We start from the raw sequence: 17,460 nt of genomic DNA, 5'->3' as shown, positions 1-17,460 counted from the left end.
AAAAAAATAAAAGCCCAAGTTCAGGATGCAATCAAAGGAAGTTTCTCTTACATAGCCCCCTCTAACGGAGAACTCCGGATCTCAGACACACACTCACCATCCCCACCTAGCCCTAATTCTGATTGCTCACTTGGTTTTCCAGAATTCTTCCGAGGCAGTGAGAACTTCAAGTCTCCGAAAGGAGACAGGGTTCAGAAACGGGAGAAAGCTGATTACACGAATAGAACCACAAATGGGTCTGGACTTGGGGAAAGGAGATGAGCTGGTCCAGAGGCCGGTGTGGGGCCCGGAGTCTGAAACCCAGAGAGCCCTGGGCGGGATGGATGGTCGGGGAGCAGCTCCCTAAAAAGAGGGAACCTTGAGCCCCTGGAGCGCCGGGCCCAGATCAGGGGACCAGGGCCGTAGGGAAGGGTCCACCTTGAGGGCCACGTCTCCGTTGGCATGGCCTTTCCCCTCGGGCTTGGGGGCCACGGGCTCCTCCGGCGTGTGGGGCTCCGAGCAGATGACCAGAGGGGCCGTGTTCTTCCCTCCGTCGTGCAGGCAGGGTTCAAAGAAGGGGCGGAGCGGGCCTGAGAAGGCATCGTGGGTGAAGGTGAAGATGTGGGACCGGTCGGAGGCGTCGTAGAAGGAGATGACGCCCGCGTCGTAGTCCAGGAAGACGCCCACGCAGCGCGGGGACTCCCGCAGGCGCAGCGGGGTCTGCGGGGACGTGAGCGCCTCGAGCTGGGCGCCGCGGCTCTGCCGCACCAGCCAGTGCCCGTTGGCGGGCGAGGCCGTGACCTTGCCCTTCCGGCTCACCGCCTCGCGGCACACGCCCAGGATCCACTTGGTCTTGTCGGCCACCAGCACCTCCCAGTAGTGGCAGCCGGCCACGAAGGCCTCGGCGCCCAGCACGCTGACCACGAAGTCGAACCGCTGCGGGGTGTCGGGCACGGGCTGCCTGCGGTCCCCCAGCCTCACGCACCGGCGATCCTCCGACAGGATGAGCTTGGGGTGCGCGGTGTCGGGGTCCAGGGTCACGGCCACTGCAGGGGGGGGGGGGGGCACAGAGAGGAGAGGTTTGGGAGGGCTGGGTCTCATGGGACCGTTGGGTGGCTTTGGACCGGGAAGATCACCTCTGGGTCAGCAACCCCTGTCCTTGGACCCATTTTAGTGTATGATTCCTTCTACCCCATCTGTACCCGAACCAGAGAAAAGTGTCGCCCGAGCCGGTTTGGCTCAATGGATAGAGCATCGGCCTGTGGACTGATGGATACCAGGTTCGATTCTGGTCAAGGGCATGTGCCTTGGTTGCGGGCACATCCCCAGTGGGGGGTGTGCAGGAGGCAGGAGGCAGCTGATCAATGTTCCTCTCTCATCAATGTTTCTGACTCTCTCTTCCTCTCCCTTCCACTCTGTGAAAAATCAATAGAATATATTTAAAAGCCAAAACCGGTTTGGCTCAGTGGATAGCACGTCAGCCTGCGGACTGAGGGGTCCCAGGTTCGATTCCGGTCAAGGGCATGTACCTTGCTTGTGGGCACATCCCCAGTGGGGGGTGTGCAGGAGGCAGCTGGTGGGTGTTTCTCTCTCATTGATATTTCTCTCTCCCTTTCTCTCTGTAAAAAATCAATAATATATATATATGAAGTAAGAGAAGCGTCTTCTGGTCTCCTAGATCTCCTAGTCATGTGTTCAATAAAACAGGAGAAAGTTGTCCTTTGTGAAACTGCCTTAATTCCTTTCTGTGGTCGGCAAACTGTGGCTCGAGAGTCACACGAGAGTCACATGTAGTTCAAGAACCATGGTTTGCCGCTCTGTTGACTACTGAGTGCCGACCACTGCCGTAGGAAATACTGCCTTTGTCCTCAATGGTCCAAAGGGAGCTAATGCAGGATGATAAACCTTGGCTCTGATGTCAGACCCAGAATCCACAATAGAAGTCCCAGCTCTGCCACACGCTACCGTGTTTCCCCGAAAATAAGACATCCTCCAAAAATAAGACCTAGAGCATGGAAAGATAAGACATCCCCTGAAAATAAGACCTAGTGCAACTTCGGGGGGGAAAAATTAATATAAGACACTGTCTTATTTTCGGGGAAACAGGGTAGTTATGTGGCCTGAGGCCTGCTATTCATCTCCAAACCTTAGTTCTTCATCTGTAAAATGGGAATGATGGCAGACCCTACGTGGTGGAGCTGTTGTGCACATTGGCTGAAGTAACACATGAGATAGTGCCTCCTTTATACACAATGTGTGATGCTCATTTTGTTAACAAGTTATTGCTCATAATTACTATTTTTACTAGTAAGTGTTAATAGAGAAAGAAGGGTTCTTCCTTAAAATTGTGGAAGGTCATGGTGAGTCTCCCTCCTTCCCCCAGGACGGAAAACAGACACTTCTTGGGGAGTTAAATCGGTAAAATGTGTGTTTTGCCCAGGTGGTGGGAATAAGCAGACTGTGAGTGTGTGAAGGACTTGTGAATTCCCAGAATGGCAACCGAGGTGACCTGGCGTGCTCTCAAGCAGCCAATTCATCCGTTCCACCTGCCTGAAGGAAGGGGGAGTGAACAAAAGGGGCATGAACAGATTGGAAAAACTGATTAAAAACCCAAGTAGGGAAATTAACAGATCTCATTGAAACAGCTGCAAAAAATGCAAATATTTAGGAATAAATTAAAAGAGATGTGCAATTCTTTTAGAACAAAACTACAAAATCTTTTGTAGTCTACAATTCTGGAGCACCTGCCTAACCCTTTCCCTTCTTCTCTGAGAACCTCAATCACCAACCCCTAAAGCAAGAAGAATGTGGCAGATGTGTATCCTGACATAGTAACACTGGCTATTTACCCAACTGTGGGATAAGAAGGACTTCCAAAACCTGAAAGCACAGAGGAAACTACACAGGAAAGTATTTTTACATTGGACTACATAAAAACAAGACACTAAAAATAATATAAGGAAATTAAAATGCAAATGAAAAACTCAGAAAAATAATTTGGGAGGAATAGGATGGAGTTTCTACACTTTATATAGGAAGAATCTTCACATCTCAAAAAGTAGCCAGAATAGGGGTAAGAGCAGACAAGACATGGAGGAGACATACAAATAACCAATAAACTTTCTAAGTCTAACTGAGCCCCCCCCCAAAAAAAAAAAAAAAAGAAATCACAAAGATTTTTAAAAAATTGATAAGCAGGTAAATAGGATTGATTAACAAAAAACAAACAAACAAAAAGGAAACAAAACAAAAAGTCAGTCTGCATCCCAAAGGAACAGAGCCCTGGGCTGGGTTTGCCTGGGGTAACTTACCGAAGTGCAGCCGGGCCCTTCTCCAGCCTGAAAGACAGAAAAGGGATTGTAAACGGGAAGGAGACAAGGAGAACCCCCAGAAGGCGGAGCCAGGTGCCCAGAAAGTGCATCTCACCTGAGTTGGCAGCCGCTCTTTTCAACTCTGTAAAAAAAGAAACAGGAGGGGTGAGCTATCACTGAAAATACAGAATCAGCAGGAGGGAATTTGGTATGGAACGGCATGGGAAACTTACTCAGTTCACTCCGGAGTTTCTCTAAAGAATAAAAACAGTTTGACTAATCAGAAGGAGGGCTTCCACATGTCCATAATGCTGCGCTCCCCTCCCAACCACATCCCACATCAGACCCTCTCTAGCCATACCCTGACCATCCCAGCCCCGCCCCGGAGATACTCTGCAGAGGGCCAGCACATTCCCAAGTAAGCCAAACCTGACCACGACTCATTGAATAACACATCTCACGCATTTAGGGAATATATGTAATATATGTAGATATTGTGAGAGAACAATAAAATATAAGCTCATTTAAAACTATCATTGAGCCCTGGTTGGTGTTGCTCAATGGTTAGAATGTTGGCTCCTGCACTGAAGGGTTGCAGATTCAATCATGGTCAAGGGCACATACCTGGGTTGTGGTTTGCCCCCACCCCATCCTATGAGGGCATCTGGAAGGCAACCAGTTAATGTGTCTCTCTCACATCGATGTTTCTCTCTCTCACTCCCTCCCACCCTCCCTTTCACTCTCTCTGAAAAGCAATGGAAAAATATCCTTGGGTGAGGATTAACAAACAAAACTATCACTGAATTTCCATTAGATTTTCTTGTGTTCACTTAATCAAGGTAAAACAAAGTAGACATGTCATGTCTGAAGATTCTTCTTTCGCACTAAAGAGGGTCTCGTACGTGAGGTGGAGACACGCTGCTCCACGTGTTCAGTTTAATGGGGACCCCTCGCCTGGGATCCCACCGAAGGGCATGCCACGCCTGGCGATAAAAGGTCTTCCAGATGGCTTCCCCTACAGGAGCTACATCTCTTCCTGATTAACATTTCCCACTCAGAGCCTGGGACCTAGTGATGGTCCGTGAGGTCCGGAAGGTTGGCGACCGCTGGACTAGGTAACTGTTGTGCAGGAAAGGGGAGCAGGGAATATTTGAGAAGAGAGAAGTCTCCAACCCCATGGTGTAAAGCACCCCGACCCCTCTCTTCTGCCCCAGGACATGAAACTGAGACACCCATCCTGAAGCGGAGATGTTGGCAGGAGGAGGTCCGTGCCACGGATGAGGAGCGGGACTTACTGAGGGCTTTATGGAGCCTTCCTGAAAAACAGAGAAAGAGGCCTGAGTGAGCAGAGGCTCTGCTTTATCCCTGAGCCCAGGGAGGCTCATCCCCCATCCCCCCACTGTGGAAAGGATGACATTCCCGTCAGCTGCTGGAGCCCTCGCCTCCCGCCTCCCGAAGGCAGACTGGGGAAGCAGTGGAGCTGGGGCCACTTTCCCAGAGACCGGGCTCCTCCTTCCTTTCCATCTGGTTCCATTTCCGCTGTCTGGAGGAGTGTTCCCATATGTTTGTAACCATGTGTACATGAGAGTGTGCCAGGCTCCTCCTTCCTTTCCATCTGGTTGCATTTCCGCTGTCTGGAGGAGTGTTCCCATATGTTTGTAACCATGTGTATATGAGAGTGTGCCTTGCTGCCCTCTTATAGCCTACTGTTTGTACTATCTCCAGCGAAGGCCTAGCGTTGACTTGTGGACATGGCTCTATCACTTTGGACAGTAACTCTCCTGAGGTCCTATGGAGAGACTCACAGATTTGGAGATTCCAGGTGGTGTGGGATGTATATATATGCTTGGGATGGATGTATGTGGATGTATGTATGTATATGGATGTGTATGTATGTATGTATGTATATATATGCTTCACATGCTCCCAGGAGCATTGGCCCTGCCAGAGAATTGAAGTTATACATTTGAGTCCATTGCCAAGTCCTGTGCTAAAGGCTGGGCCTGTGTTAAGCATTAGGCACTGGAGCAATGAAACCGGATATGATATGGCCCCTCCGGAGCTGTTGGTTTATGTCTATATTAATGTTATTAATCTTAATGCTATAGTTATATAAAGATTAATCATTCTATTAATGTGATTTATTATGTTAAGTATACATTATATTATTTATATATAATATCGACATAGTATACGTATTTCCACTACTATTAGCCTCCATTTATGGTGCCCTGTTCTCATAATGATGTAGGTACTCAACCCTCTTACAATGTAAGGTGCGTAGAATTATTGTTCCCGGGTCTAAAGCTCAGAGGGACATGGGAATTTGCCCAGGTCATCCATTTAGTAAGGGGCCAAGGAGACAGGCTTCAAGTCCAAGTGTGTCTGACTCCTAGTCAGAGGCCTTGGCCCCTGCACCACGCTGTGCCTCTGCTCCTGGACAGAGCAGCCACAGGGCCCCTACTGCATGCACCCCACACTTCCACCGCTGGACTAAAACGTCAGGGGCATGTGAGAGAGGAGAGGAGAGGTCAAAATCACTGAGTGTGTACCATCTCTGAGCCAGCGACTTGTAGTCTTAGCTAGATTTTTAAGGGGCAGAGACTGCCTGTGTTTTGTACCCTGGATGTCAAACTTACACCCTCAATAGCCCAGAGCAAACATCCATTTAATGAAGATGGAATGGCAATAAGGAAGAGGAGCACCAGGCACTGCAATAGAAGAGTTTTTTTTTCTTCAAGTTGTCTCTGTAAACCCTGAAAACAATCGGGCAAGGGGATTCTTAATCCCATTTTACAGACGAGGAAACCAAAGGTCATAGCAGTGAAGCAACACATCGAGTCAGACCAGTGACCTGACCAGGTGTCACTGATTCGAAAGCCTGTGGGACTCCCACTGTATCACATCACCTGTCTAGATGCAAATGCTGTATGGATCCTCGAGATTCTCATACATCCCAGATGGCCACATTCATAGATTTTAAATTGAATAGAGACCTGGTTAGGTGATTGGTGGAAAGGCTGAAAGAAGGAGCTCCTGGTAATTCAGACCCTATGACTTTTTACTATGAGCATCCCCTCATCCACTGCCACCTACCCCATATCTCCCCACACTGGAAAGTAAATTCCAATAATATTAATGGGGAATATGTATGTGTATATTCCTGCATCATGTATGTGTAATAATAGACTGTGAGCATTTATGTAGGAGGGGAAAGAATATGTTAATTGTTCCCTACCCCTTTCATATAATTACCTTTTTCTTTTGCATGGTCTTCGAGAAGAGTTTCTAGAGGGAGAAAAGTAATAACAAAAAAAATTAAAAATGGGATTCTGCGACATTAACCTTGAAGGTCCCTGATTCTTACCGATTTTACCTGCTTTTAAACCTGTTCCCCTCTACCACCGTTGCCACCTCCCTAATCCAGGCCCTCATCCTCTCTTATCTGGATGACGGAACTAGTAGTTCAAATGGCCTCCAACCCTGTCTTGCTCCTTCTGGTCTCTTCCCAACACTGCAGCCAGAGAAAGCTGCTCAAAGCACAGTTCTGATCAAGATATCCCACTCACCGCTTTACCTCCACCCGGGAGAGAAAGACTGAGGTTCTCCACACGCCTTCCAAGGCCTCACACGGCCTGGCCCTGCCTACGTCTGCAGCTTGGTCCCCTGTCAGCTCCCCCTTCACTTCTGCACTGTTTCTTTCTCTAGCTGTGCTTTCTCTGTGGGTAGTTTTCTGTTCCCTCTCCCCCCATGCCTCCCCCTCCTCCAGATCAAACATCACTTCCTCTGGGGACTCTTCTCCTGTCCCTGAAGCTTGGTTGGTTCCTTCTGGTCTTAATCTTCGCAGCCTCCAGAACTTCCACTTGTGGCGTTTGTATGGCTGTACTTCTACATTGATTTGTGCAATTATTTCATTCATGTAGACCTCCCTGGCTGGGCTGAAAGCTCCCAGTGGCAAAGACTGCCTGCTATGACTCACCATTGTATTTCCGGCATTTAGTCTAGTCCAGGGCCCTTAGCAGACAATTATCAATTATTTGTTGAATGAATAAAAGCTTCCCCCGTGTTAAACCTACACAACTCACCCAGAATAAGATCAAGCAATGAGTCCACAGACAAAACCCAACAAACACTGAAAGATAAGCTATAACAAGTCAGAGTCAGCAAACACTGTCAGATGTTGGGATTTTCCGGCATAGAATGTAGATTAGTGGACACTGGAGTCATAAAAATGAGTCAAACAGAGAAACATCCCCACCCATCCCAGGACACTTACCTACCTCCACCACCTGTTCATAGAGAAGCTTCTCTGGAAGGGGGAGAGAGAGACATCAGCTCAGCTTAAGAAAGAGCTTTTTCTAACAACCAAAGTTGTCAAGCAGGACTTGGGTCCTTGTCTCTGCGGGTATGTGACCATTTGAAAGGATTAGAGGGTCTTCAAACCAGCAGCTAGGGAAAGGGGTGTTGGCTTATGTGTCTTTCAAGGTGCCATACAACCTTGAGATCCTGTGAGTTGCAATTCTATTTATGAGGGTTTTATCCAATGGATAGAGTTGGATTTTTTTAATTAATTAGAAGATTGACATGATCAGTTATTTTTAATTTCTCAAAAGCTGAGAATTCATAACTCTTCCCAAAAACTTTCTACAGTTTCTTGGATCTTCTCTGCATTGTGAGTCCCCAGGGCATTGTCCTACCAGAAAATTTGCAGAATCTGCAACCTATGGGTAGCCAGCACATCTATGTCTCCCTCCTCCCAGCCTTTTCCTGATAAGCTACAGTCCCACTTCCTGCCACCCTGGGCCCCTTTACTGCTTGGTTACCTTTTGATCGTCTTTGCTTCCAGATGACACAAATGCCCGCCATAAGAAGAAGCCCCAGGACAGCCAGGACCACAGCAAGAGCCACTGCTAAGGGGGAGATCCTCCCTGAAGATGGGGCTGAAACAGAACCACCAGTGACCACCCTCAGGAGATATCTCAGAGCTTCTTCCAGGCCAAGGGCCCTACCTCATATGGGAGGTGGCTCAGGCACGTCCCAATAGTCTCTAGGGTAAGGTGACCAGACGTCCTGCTTTTGGGAAAAATTGTTAAAAATCCCACGTCCCGGGACAAATTGTTAAAATTGGGACTGTCCCGCCAAAAGCGGGGCGTCTGGTCACCTTACTCTAGGGGAGAGACCTCCAGCCAAGACAGGTGAGGCTCTTTGCTTCTCTAAGTACCTCAAACCCTGGATGACTCAGGGATGACTTTACAGCCAGATGGTCATCTCTTAGGAGTGGTTTTGATGGTCCTGCCTGAAACCAATGTGTGAAACTCAGCTTCCCAATCAACCTCATCTCACCCTATCATTCCAGAGGAAACGTTATCTTTGAGGAACTGGAGGTGCTTCCGCAGTGATCACCTGCAGTCTTCCCTGAGCACCACCCGCCTTCCGCCTCAAGTCCTCACTCTGCTGGGGAACAGCCATCAGCGACCCCTTTGCCCTGAGCTGTGTCAGCGGGGGCAAAGCTACTTCTGTGGGGCTACAGCAGCAGGCCTAGAGCCTGGGCAGGAGAAAGGAAAGAAGAAACAGAGACAAAAAAGGAGCAGAGGAAGCACTGTGACACGTGGCAAAGAGTCTCAATGGGGTGTGAGTCCTCGCTCGTCCTCCGTGGGACCCTCGGCAGGAGACTGGGCCTCTCCAAGCCTGGCTCATCATCTGTGACATGGGAATCGGAATGAGCCCAATCCCACTGGGCTGTGACAGACTTAGAGAGGAGGGTGTAAAGTGCTCAGCACCGATGAGAGGCAGTGGCAGTAGGAAGAGAGTAGAGGTGAGAGAGAGAAAAGAAGGGCTTAGCCGATGTCAGTGATCCTTCCTCCCCTTGGCCCCAGGCCACTCTTTCTTTCCTGACTTCTCTGCCACATGGCTCCATGTTTCAAGGGTCTTTAAAAGGTTCCTAATCCTTTGATGCATTATTCTACTTCTAGGAACACATTCTCAGAAAATAATCAGAATCAGTTCCCAAATTATGTGCAAAGTTGTTCACTGCACTGTTACAGGGAAAGTCCAAACCATCCAGATATCAAGAAATAGGGCTCTGATTAATTTTGTTATGCTATACCCACACCATGAAATTCTATGCGGCCCTTAAAAATCCGGTGCAGAGAACTGCTTAAGGACATGGGCAAAAAAAATGTTCCCGGCCTTGTAAGTGGAGGGGAAAACACCTAGACAGAAGAATATACATATGAAAGAATACACATATGTATATATATCAATACACACTCAGAGATGCACCCATGAAAGAAATTCTAAAGAAATACCCCAAAATGTTAGCAGTGGCTCTCTCCAGTTTATGAAAGCAGGCCTTTTTTTCTTTTTCTTTTGATTTTTTTTAAATATCTTGTATTTTTTTTAAAGTTTTCTATAATAAATGTGTTATTCTAATTAAAAAAAAATAAATGTGTCATTCTTAGTATTTAAAAAATTCAAAAATTCTTTATAAAGTTTGCACTTGGGTAGGAGTTTTCTCTGGAGCCTGTGTTCTGCCCCAGCGGGTACCTGCTATGACCATGGCGGTGGTCTTCTCCTGGCCCAGGGCATCGTTGCGGATGGTGCAGGACACGCTGCCCACGGTGCTGTCCCTGACTTTGCTGGAGACGGCGGTTTCGAAGAGCCCCGCGTCGTCCAGGGAGAGGGCCTGGCGCTCCGATGGAAGCACCCTGCCGTGAGGGTCTCTCCACTCGGCCCACGGCCGTGGGAACCAGCCCGCCGACCTGCACACCAGCTGGATCCATCCCGCGTCGTAGCCCTTCACGTGGATGTAAGGGTCGGAGCCTAGAACTGGAAAGGAAAAGCCGCTGGCAGGGCCTTGGCAAGATCCGGGACCCCGCCAGGGCCCTCCTCTGGGTCCCAAGGCGGCTCCTGGGGAGCAGGGGGTGGGCCGTTCATTGCTCCGATGCCTGCTCTCCCCGCAGCCCACCCCAAGGGATGAGACGGTATCCGGCTGCACGCTAGCACCTCGCCAAACCCTCCTCCGCCCCGCACGGCATCCATCACTCGCCCGCCTCTGAAGAGGACCCACCTGCCACCTGCAGGACCACGGTGCCCTCCCGGCTCAGGTTGGCGATGCGGACCTGACACCGGTACGGCCCCCGGTCCTCCAGCCGGACGTGGCGGATCTCCAGCGTGACGTTTCCCTCCAGCGCGTCCCTCTCCAGCGTCGTCCTCCCCTTAAACTCCGGCACTGCCTCCTCCTCGCGGACCTGGTCATCCCGGAACACGTGGACCACCTGGGAGCGCTGCCGGGGCAGGGACCGCAGCCACCGCACCTCCGTGAGCTTCGGGACGGACCAGAGCGAGAGCGGGCAGAGCAGCCTGGCTGTGCCCCCTAGCGGCGCCAGGTGGAACTGGCCGGACTCCCCTGTGCGGTGGAAACAAGAAAGGGACGGCCCAGTCTGGGAGGGATGCTGGATGATGGAGATGGAGATCACCTGGGGAAAGGCTCCTAGTGAGTCTGGGAAGGGCATTGGAAAGGACTGGGGTTCGGACAGAACCCCGAAAGAAAGAAGGCCTGGGTCAGATGGCCCCGGCAGAGAAGGAGGTCAGGAACTCCTACCTGACACGTGGATGGGCAGCTGCAGGAAGGCCAGGGTGATGAGGCAGCTGGAGAGCCAGGATCCAGAGGAACTTGCTGTCTCCATCCGAACTAGGAGGACAGAGAGGGAGACACACCAGAGAAGGTTGGCGAGCTTAATGTGGGAAAGCTACAACCTAGGAGGTGGAGGCAGCAGAGCAGGTGCTCTGGGACCACCCAGACCAGGATTCAAGTTCCAGCTTCGCTATTTACCTCCGTGTAACAGTGTGGCTTCACTTCCCTGAAACTATCTTCTTCCATCTTTAAAAAGGGTATAAATGTGCCTCCTTGCAGAGTTATTGTGAGCATTGAAGGAGGAAAGAGCTCATGGTTAAGGCTATAAATGCCATGAGTGAAAACCAAGGTGTGCCCTGGAAGGCATAGGGAGGATTCTGGAAGGTGGAGAATTTATGCCCAGAACTAACCTGGTAAGGACCAGAGAAGAGACCTCTTTTTGCGTTAGGGTCCCAGGTCCCAGGCCAAGTTTGGAAAGGTCTCCAGGCCAATTTTCCACCCGCAGTGGGGCCTGGAGCTCTTCCCTGCTGGCCTCCTCGGTTTGACTCTTGAGAAACAACAAACCAAAGCACTGAGGTCCCTCCGTTTCATAATGAAGACACCGATCTTACAAACTCAGGGTCTGGAGTTAGAAAGACCTGGGTTCAAGTCTCAGCTCCCCCAGGTACCAGCACGGTGTTCCTGGAGAGTTGTATAACATCTGCGGACCTCCAGGATCATCTATAAAGGAGGACCCTTCTTCCAGGGACTGTGAGGGTTCAAGGGCATGTGAAGAACTTGCCGCAGCCCAGCTGGTGAAGCTCAGTAGTTAAACATCGACCCATGAACCAAGAGGTCCCTGGTTCAATTCCTGATCAGGGTACATGACAGGATTGCAGGCTCGATCCCCTGTAGGGGGCGAGCAGAAGGCAGCTGATTGACGTTTTTCATCAATGTTTCTATCCCTCTATCCCTTTCCTTCCTCTCTCTAAAAAAATAATCAATGAAAACATTTTTTTTTAAATTGCCACAAATGGCCCCATAACACTAGGACACAGTGAGGTTAAGATTATAGTTAGGAGATATATATATATATATATATATATATATATATATATATATATATATTTTTTTTTTTTTTTGCTTCAATCCCACTCATTTTTCTGCAGGTTTCCAGCTACTCAGAAACTGAACAGGAGAAGTTCGGTAAATGAGAAAAGCTCTCTACCTTATCAATTATTATTGAAGGTGGAAGCAGGCAGGGCCCAGGATCCCCTGGAGTTACCCCCAAACCCCAACACCCTCAATTAAAAGGTGCTTTTGAAACACACCCTGAGTGGACATGCCCAGAGTAGCACAGAGCTCCAAACGGAGCCAGAGCTGCCTGAAGTCAAATAAGAGGGGCCCTCCCCCCACCTTCCTAAATTCGGATTGCTTGCAGTGTTTCCCAACCTTCTCTCATGATGAGAATCACCTGGTGGAGTTGTTAAAACACAGATTCCTAAATCCCAACTAAGAAGTGCTAAACTAGAATTTTTGGGAACATATAGGTAAAATTGTATACTTAGCTAGTGCTCTAAGACAGATTTTATATACAGAGCACTAAGTTAGGTATGCAATTTTACCTATATGTTCTCAAAAATTCTAGTTTAGCACTTCTTAGTTGGGATTCAGGAATCTGTGTTTTAACAACTCCACCAGGTGATTCTCATCATGAGAGAAGGTTGGGAAACACTGGCTTATTGTGATCAAGAGGACAGGCTCTGCGGTCAGCCTGGGGCCAGGCCCCGGCTCCGCCATTGCCAGCTGCGTGACCGGCTTAGACAGTCTAGTTTACTCCTCCCAATCCTCTCTCATTCACACGTGAAATGGAGTTAATGATAGTACCTACTTTGTAGATAGGGCTACAGTAAGGACTCATAGAAAACACATGTGAAGTGATTTGCACCACATTCTAAGAATAAAAAGGCAAGTGAAGCCGAAACCGGTTTGGCTCAGTGGATAGAGCATCGGTCTGCGGACTGAAAGGTCCCAGGTTCGATTCCGGTCAAGGGCATGTACATTGGTTGCGGGCACATCCCTGGTAGGGGGTGTATAGGAGACAGCTGGTCAATGTTTCTCTCTAATCGACGTTTCTAGCTCTCTATCTCTCTCCCTTCTTCTCTGTAAAAAAATCAAAATAAATAAATAAATATATATATATATATATATATATATATATATATATATATATATATATATGAGGGCAAGTGAAGTCTTTCCATCAGATGGTCACTCTGGGTGACAAGGGCACCGAGGAGGTTTCAGCCAGGGAGTCTCCCTGAAGCACGTCATCACGTCACTGTTAAGCAGCCAGAGAGGCAAAGAGCCCAGGAGAGGTTGACACCAGAAATGGACTTTTCCACTCTTGTCATCAGGGAAGTGCAGATTAAGACCACAGTTAGATATGGTTTTGTCTTCCCTGAAATTATCAAATATTAAAAAAATAATAATGCCCAGAGTTATTACACATGTGGGAAAATGACTCTCTTGCCCAATGTAAATCAACTTTCGCAAGGGCAATTTAGCAATAAGGATCAAGTGACTTATAAATATGTGAAAGTTTTAATCCAGTAATTTTACTTCCAGAAAAGAATCCTATGGAAATAAATAAGGATGTGCATAAGGATTTGTTGGTGAGGATGCCCATCACAAAGCTTCTTATGAAAAGGAAAAATTAAAAACAACCTAAAAGTTCACTAAAATGAGAATGATTAAATATTGCACATCCTTGCAATGAAATACTGCACAGCATTTCATACACACATGCTAAAACAATCTTTTAAAAATATATATATATATTTTATTGATATTTCACAGAGAGGAAGGGAGAGAGATAGAGAGCTAGAAACGTCGATGAGAAACATCGATCAGCTGCCTCTTGCACACCCCCTACTGGGGATGTGCCCGCAACCAATGTACATGCCCTTGACCGGAATCGAACCTGGGACCTTTCAGTCCGCAGACTGACGCTCTACCACTGAGCCAAACCGGTTTCAGCCTAAAACAATCTTTAAGAGCATTTGGGCCCTAGCTGGTTTTGCTCAGTGGACAGAGCATCAGCCTTCGGACTGAAGGGTCTTAGGTTTGATCCCCATCAAGGGCACATGCCTGGGTTGTGAGCTTGATTCTCAGTAAGGGGTGTGCAGGAAGCAGCTGATCAATGATTCTCCCTCATCAGTGATGCTTCTATCTCTCCCTCTCCCTTCTTCTCTGAAATCAATATATATATATATATATATATATATATTTTTTTTTTTTTTTTTTTTTTTTTTTTTTTTTTAATGAGCATTTGGGAAGTTCTCACTGTAACCCAAACAGTAACTTTAAAAAGCTATGGATAGTATGACACAATTTAAGGAGAAGATGCTTAACAAAAAGGCAAGAGTGTAAAGAGTAAACAGTGGTTACTTCTAGGGGTGAAGAAAAGTATTACAGCAGAAGTTCCCTTAATAACTCCATGCAACTTCAGAAGACCCTGCAAATCTACACATGACCAGTCTGGAAGCACACAGCACAAGACCTGGCTAAGAGTAAGGACTAGGTTAATGACAGCTATAATAATAATGATAATGACAATAATACTTGAATGAGAGTCTTTAGACAAAACCCACCCAGGCTCCGTCACTCTTCCCCTTTTGTGCTTCCCATTTCCCATTGCCTCGTTTCGTCCTTTAAAATGGCTTGTGCCTGGCCAGCATGGCTCAGTGGTTGAGCATCGATCTATGAACCAGGAGATCACAGTCCAATGTCCAGTCAAGGCACATGCCCAGGTTGTGGGCTCGATCCCCAGTATGGGCATGCAGGAGGCAGCCGATCAGTGATTGTCTCACCATTGATGTTTCTATCTCTCTCTCCCTCTCCCTTCCTCTCTGAAATCAATAAAAGTATGTATATATTTATATTGTTAACTGTTTTTCTGAGTAAGGAGAAAGGGGGTAGCTTCTCCAACGAACCTGAAAATCCTGAGAACGTGAAAGGACTGAAAAGAATGAAGAAGGGGAAAGGGAGGAGCACTCACCTCCTTTGGGATCAAGGGCCCTTTGTGTGGCAGAGCTGGAGTCTCCGAGTTGCGGGCCCTCCCTCCATCCAGCCAGGGAGGTCAGGCATCAGGCAGCGGGGTCAGGAAGGGCTCTGGAGGTGGGCCTGGGAAAAGCTCTCCTTTCATTCTAATGTCCGCAGCCCTCAGCCCGGGGCTCCCTCGTCTGTCGCACAGTCTCCCTTCAAGCTGCTCCTGAACACCACAAGCTCCGCCCTGCCTGTCCGCCCCTGATAAAGGAACAGAGCAAAGAGAGGCCTCCCTAAAAAATGCGAGGGAAACTCCAAGTGCCACCGGGTGTCAGTGACCTTTGGCCCTCACACCCTTCCCTCCCCAGCTAACTGCAAAGCGATTCCTTTTCATAAGTTTTGCCCCTAAAGCACCCTTTCTGCAAAGCTTGCTCCCATTTACTTTCCAAATCTGAGTAAAATTGAAGATGGGTTTCAAAAACATGTACCCATTAGCCACCTCCTCTAACTCACTACCCTTATCTCCAGCTGCACCCTGACGTGTGCTTCCAGACAAGCAGACCTGCTTACTGTCTACCAAGATGTGATAAACCCTTTCCTGCCTGTCTTGGCAGCTTTCATAATATCCATAATCATATATTCATAACATTCATAATTGTATCCTTAACAATGAATTATAAAAACAAAACAAGCAAACAAAACAAAAACAGACTCATAGAGAAATAGAGACTAACAGGATGGTTACCAAAAGGTATTGTGTGGAGGGATGGATGAAAAAGGTGAAGGGGAATAGAGTCAATAAAATTGTGATAAATGCACATGTGACAGATGATTACTAGAATTAGTGAGGTGATCATATAGTAAGGTATAAAAATGTCAAATCACTACATTGTACACCTGGAAGTAATATAACCAATACAAGATTGTGTATAAACTATTGTACACAATGTTTTTTTTTAATTTCTTATTTATTTAATTTAATTATTCTCAAAATTTTAAATTAAGGTATCACATATTTGTCCTCAAACCCCCATTCCAATCCTTCACCCCTCCCCACTCATGCCCCCATTCCCCTATTGTCCTTGACCACTGGTTAGGCTCATATGTATGTACACAAGTCCTTTGGTTGATCTCTCCCTTTTACCCCCACCCTCCCTTTGAGGTCCAACAGTCTGACACATGGCTCCTTATCTCTGGGTCTGTTCTTGTTCATCAGTCTATGTTGTTCACCATTTCCCCTAGATGAGTGAGATCATGTCCTACTGGAAATATACTTATAAGAATCAAAAATGAGACAAGCAATAATGGTTATGCTGAAAGGCAAATGAATCAGTCTGTAGTGAGTTTCTTTCTGGGCCAACAGTTCTTTTTGAGACCCAAATTCAATGTCAAACAGTTCCTTATTTGTACATGTCAGCAATGTTATTTCAGTTCTGGATGGTGGGCAAATGGTGGTGATGCAGGTGCAACCCTCTCTGCTTTGGTCCTGGGCAACCTGCAGTGATACACAGCTGCTGTCTGCTAGTATGGCAAGGTGTCGTCAGCGTCTTCCATCTCTGGACTGCTTCTCTTCTGTCTTCATGGTTGGAGTAGTCCTGTCAATTTTTCTCTGTTGCTGGAATCTATGTGATCTCGGAGTTGTTTTCTGAAAATATACAAACATATTCTTGACCAAAAGTTAATAAAGGAATATTTTCTATAAATTTGACTTGGGATCCTTTTTCATTTTTTGCCCAATACACAATCTTTAAATAAAAAAAAAAATTTTAAAATATACTTTATTGATTTTTTTACAGAGAGGAAAAGAGAGGGATAGTGAGTCAGAAACATCAATGAGAGAGAAACATCAATCAGCCGCCTCCTGCACCCCCCCCCCCCCACTGGGGATGTACCCACAACCAAGGTACATGCCCTTGACCGGAATCAAACCCAGAACTCTTCAGTCCGCAGGCTGATGCTCTATCTACTGAGCCAAACCGGTCAGTGCAAAAAATAAATTTTAAAAATGGTTCTTTCTGGAAAAGGCAATGAAATTGATGGGAGTGGAGAGAGAGGAAACTTTCACCTTTATTCTTCATGGTTTTTATAAGAAGCACATATCACATAATATTTAAATAATAAAATATATACGGGGAAAACCCCAAAGCATTATATACTTTTACATATTTTTCAAGCTTATAAAAATGAAGCACATTATACCTAATTTATTATACTGTAATGTCCTTTTTTCAGTCAGCATTCCTTTCTGAGCCTAGCTGACACCTATGATGGCCCAAACCATGTCCCTCAACCCACTCGAACTCAGGGTAACGGAAACTTGCCAACAAGCTGCCAGCATGCCACCCCAAAGGCCACAGCAGTTCTTTGCTCATCTCACTCGGGCTCTCTACAGCGTTTGGGATGGCTGAGTGATCCATGTGCAGCTCAGGGGTTCAGGATCGTTATACCTCAGGGGATCAACCTGGGGGGGGTGGGCGGGGAACAGGAGATAGAGGCAAACGCTCCAGC

At 47.3% G+C, this 17,460-nt stretch overlaps 1 protein-coding gene across 2 annotated transcripts; it reads right to left on the bottom strand.

The window, feature by feature from the left end:
* On the bottom strand, positions 1 to 15,394 carry ERMAP (erythroblast membrane associated protein (Scianna blood group)). Of its 2 annotated transcripts, XM_084874583.1 has the most exons (12): positions 14,966 to 15,392; positions 10,894 to 10,983; positions 10,360 to 10,698; positions 9,837 to 10,118; positions 8,114 to 8,230; positions 7,567 to 7,599; positions 6,546 to 6,578; positions 4,586 to 4,606; positions 3,524 to 3,544; positions 3,406 to 3,432; positions 3,291 to 3,317; positions 1 to 1,025 (listed from the first exon to the last, which is right to left on the bottom strand). In XM_084874583.1, the coding sequence occupies exons 2-12, from the start codon at positions 10,976 to 10,978 to the stop codon at positions 343 to 345; spliced, it is 1,668 nt and encodes a 555-aa protein (XP_084730709.1). In that variant the 5' UTR covers positions 10,979 to 10,983; positions 14,966 to 15,392; the 3' UTR covers positions 1 to 342. The 2 variants fall into 2 exon arrangements, with proteins under 2 accessions (XP_084730709.1, XP_084730710.1); XM_084874584.1 differs by lacking the exon at positions 3,524 to 3,544 and having other exon boundaries at positions 14,966 to 15,394.
* Positions 15,395 to 17,460: the final 2,066 nt, after the last annotated feature.

This window comes from Pipistrellus hanaki (assembly GCF_964339955.1).
Source record: "Pipistrellus hanaki genome assembly, chromosome: 2".
In the NCBI taxonomy this organism is placed as follows: Eukaryota; Metazoa; Chordata; class Mammalia; order Chiroptera; family Vespertilionidae; genus Pipistrellus; species Pipistrellus hanaki.
Note: the sequence above shows the minus strand (reverse complement) of the source record. Positions and strands in the feature narration are given on the sequence as shown.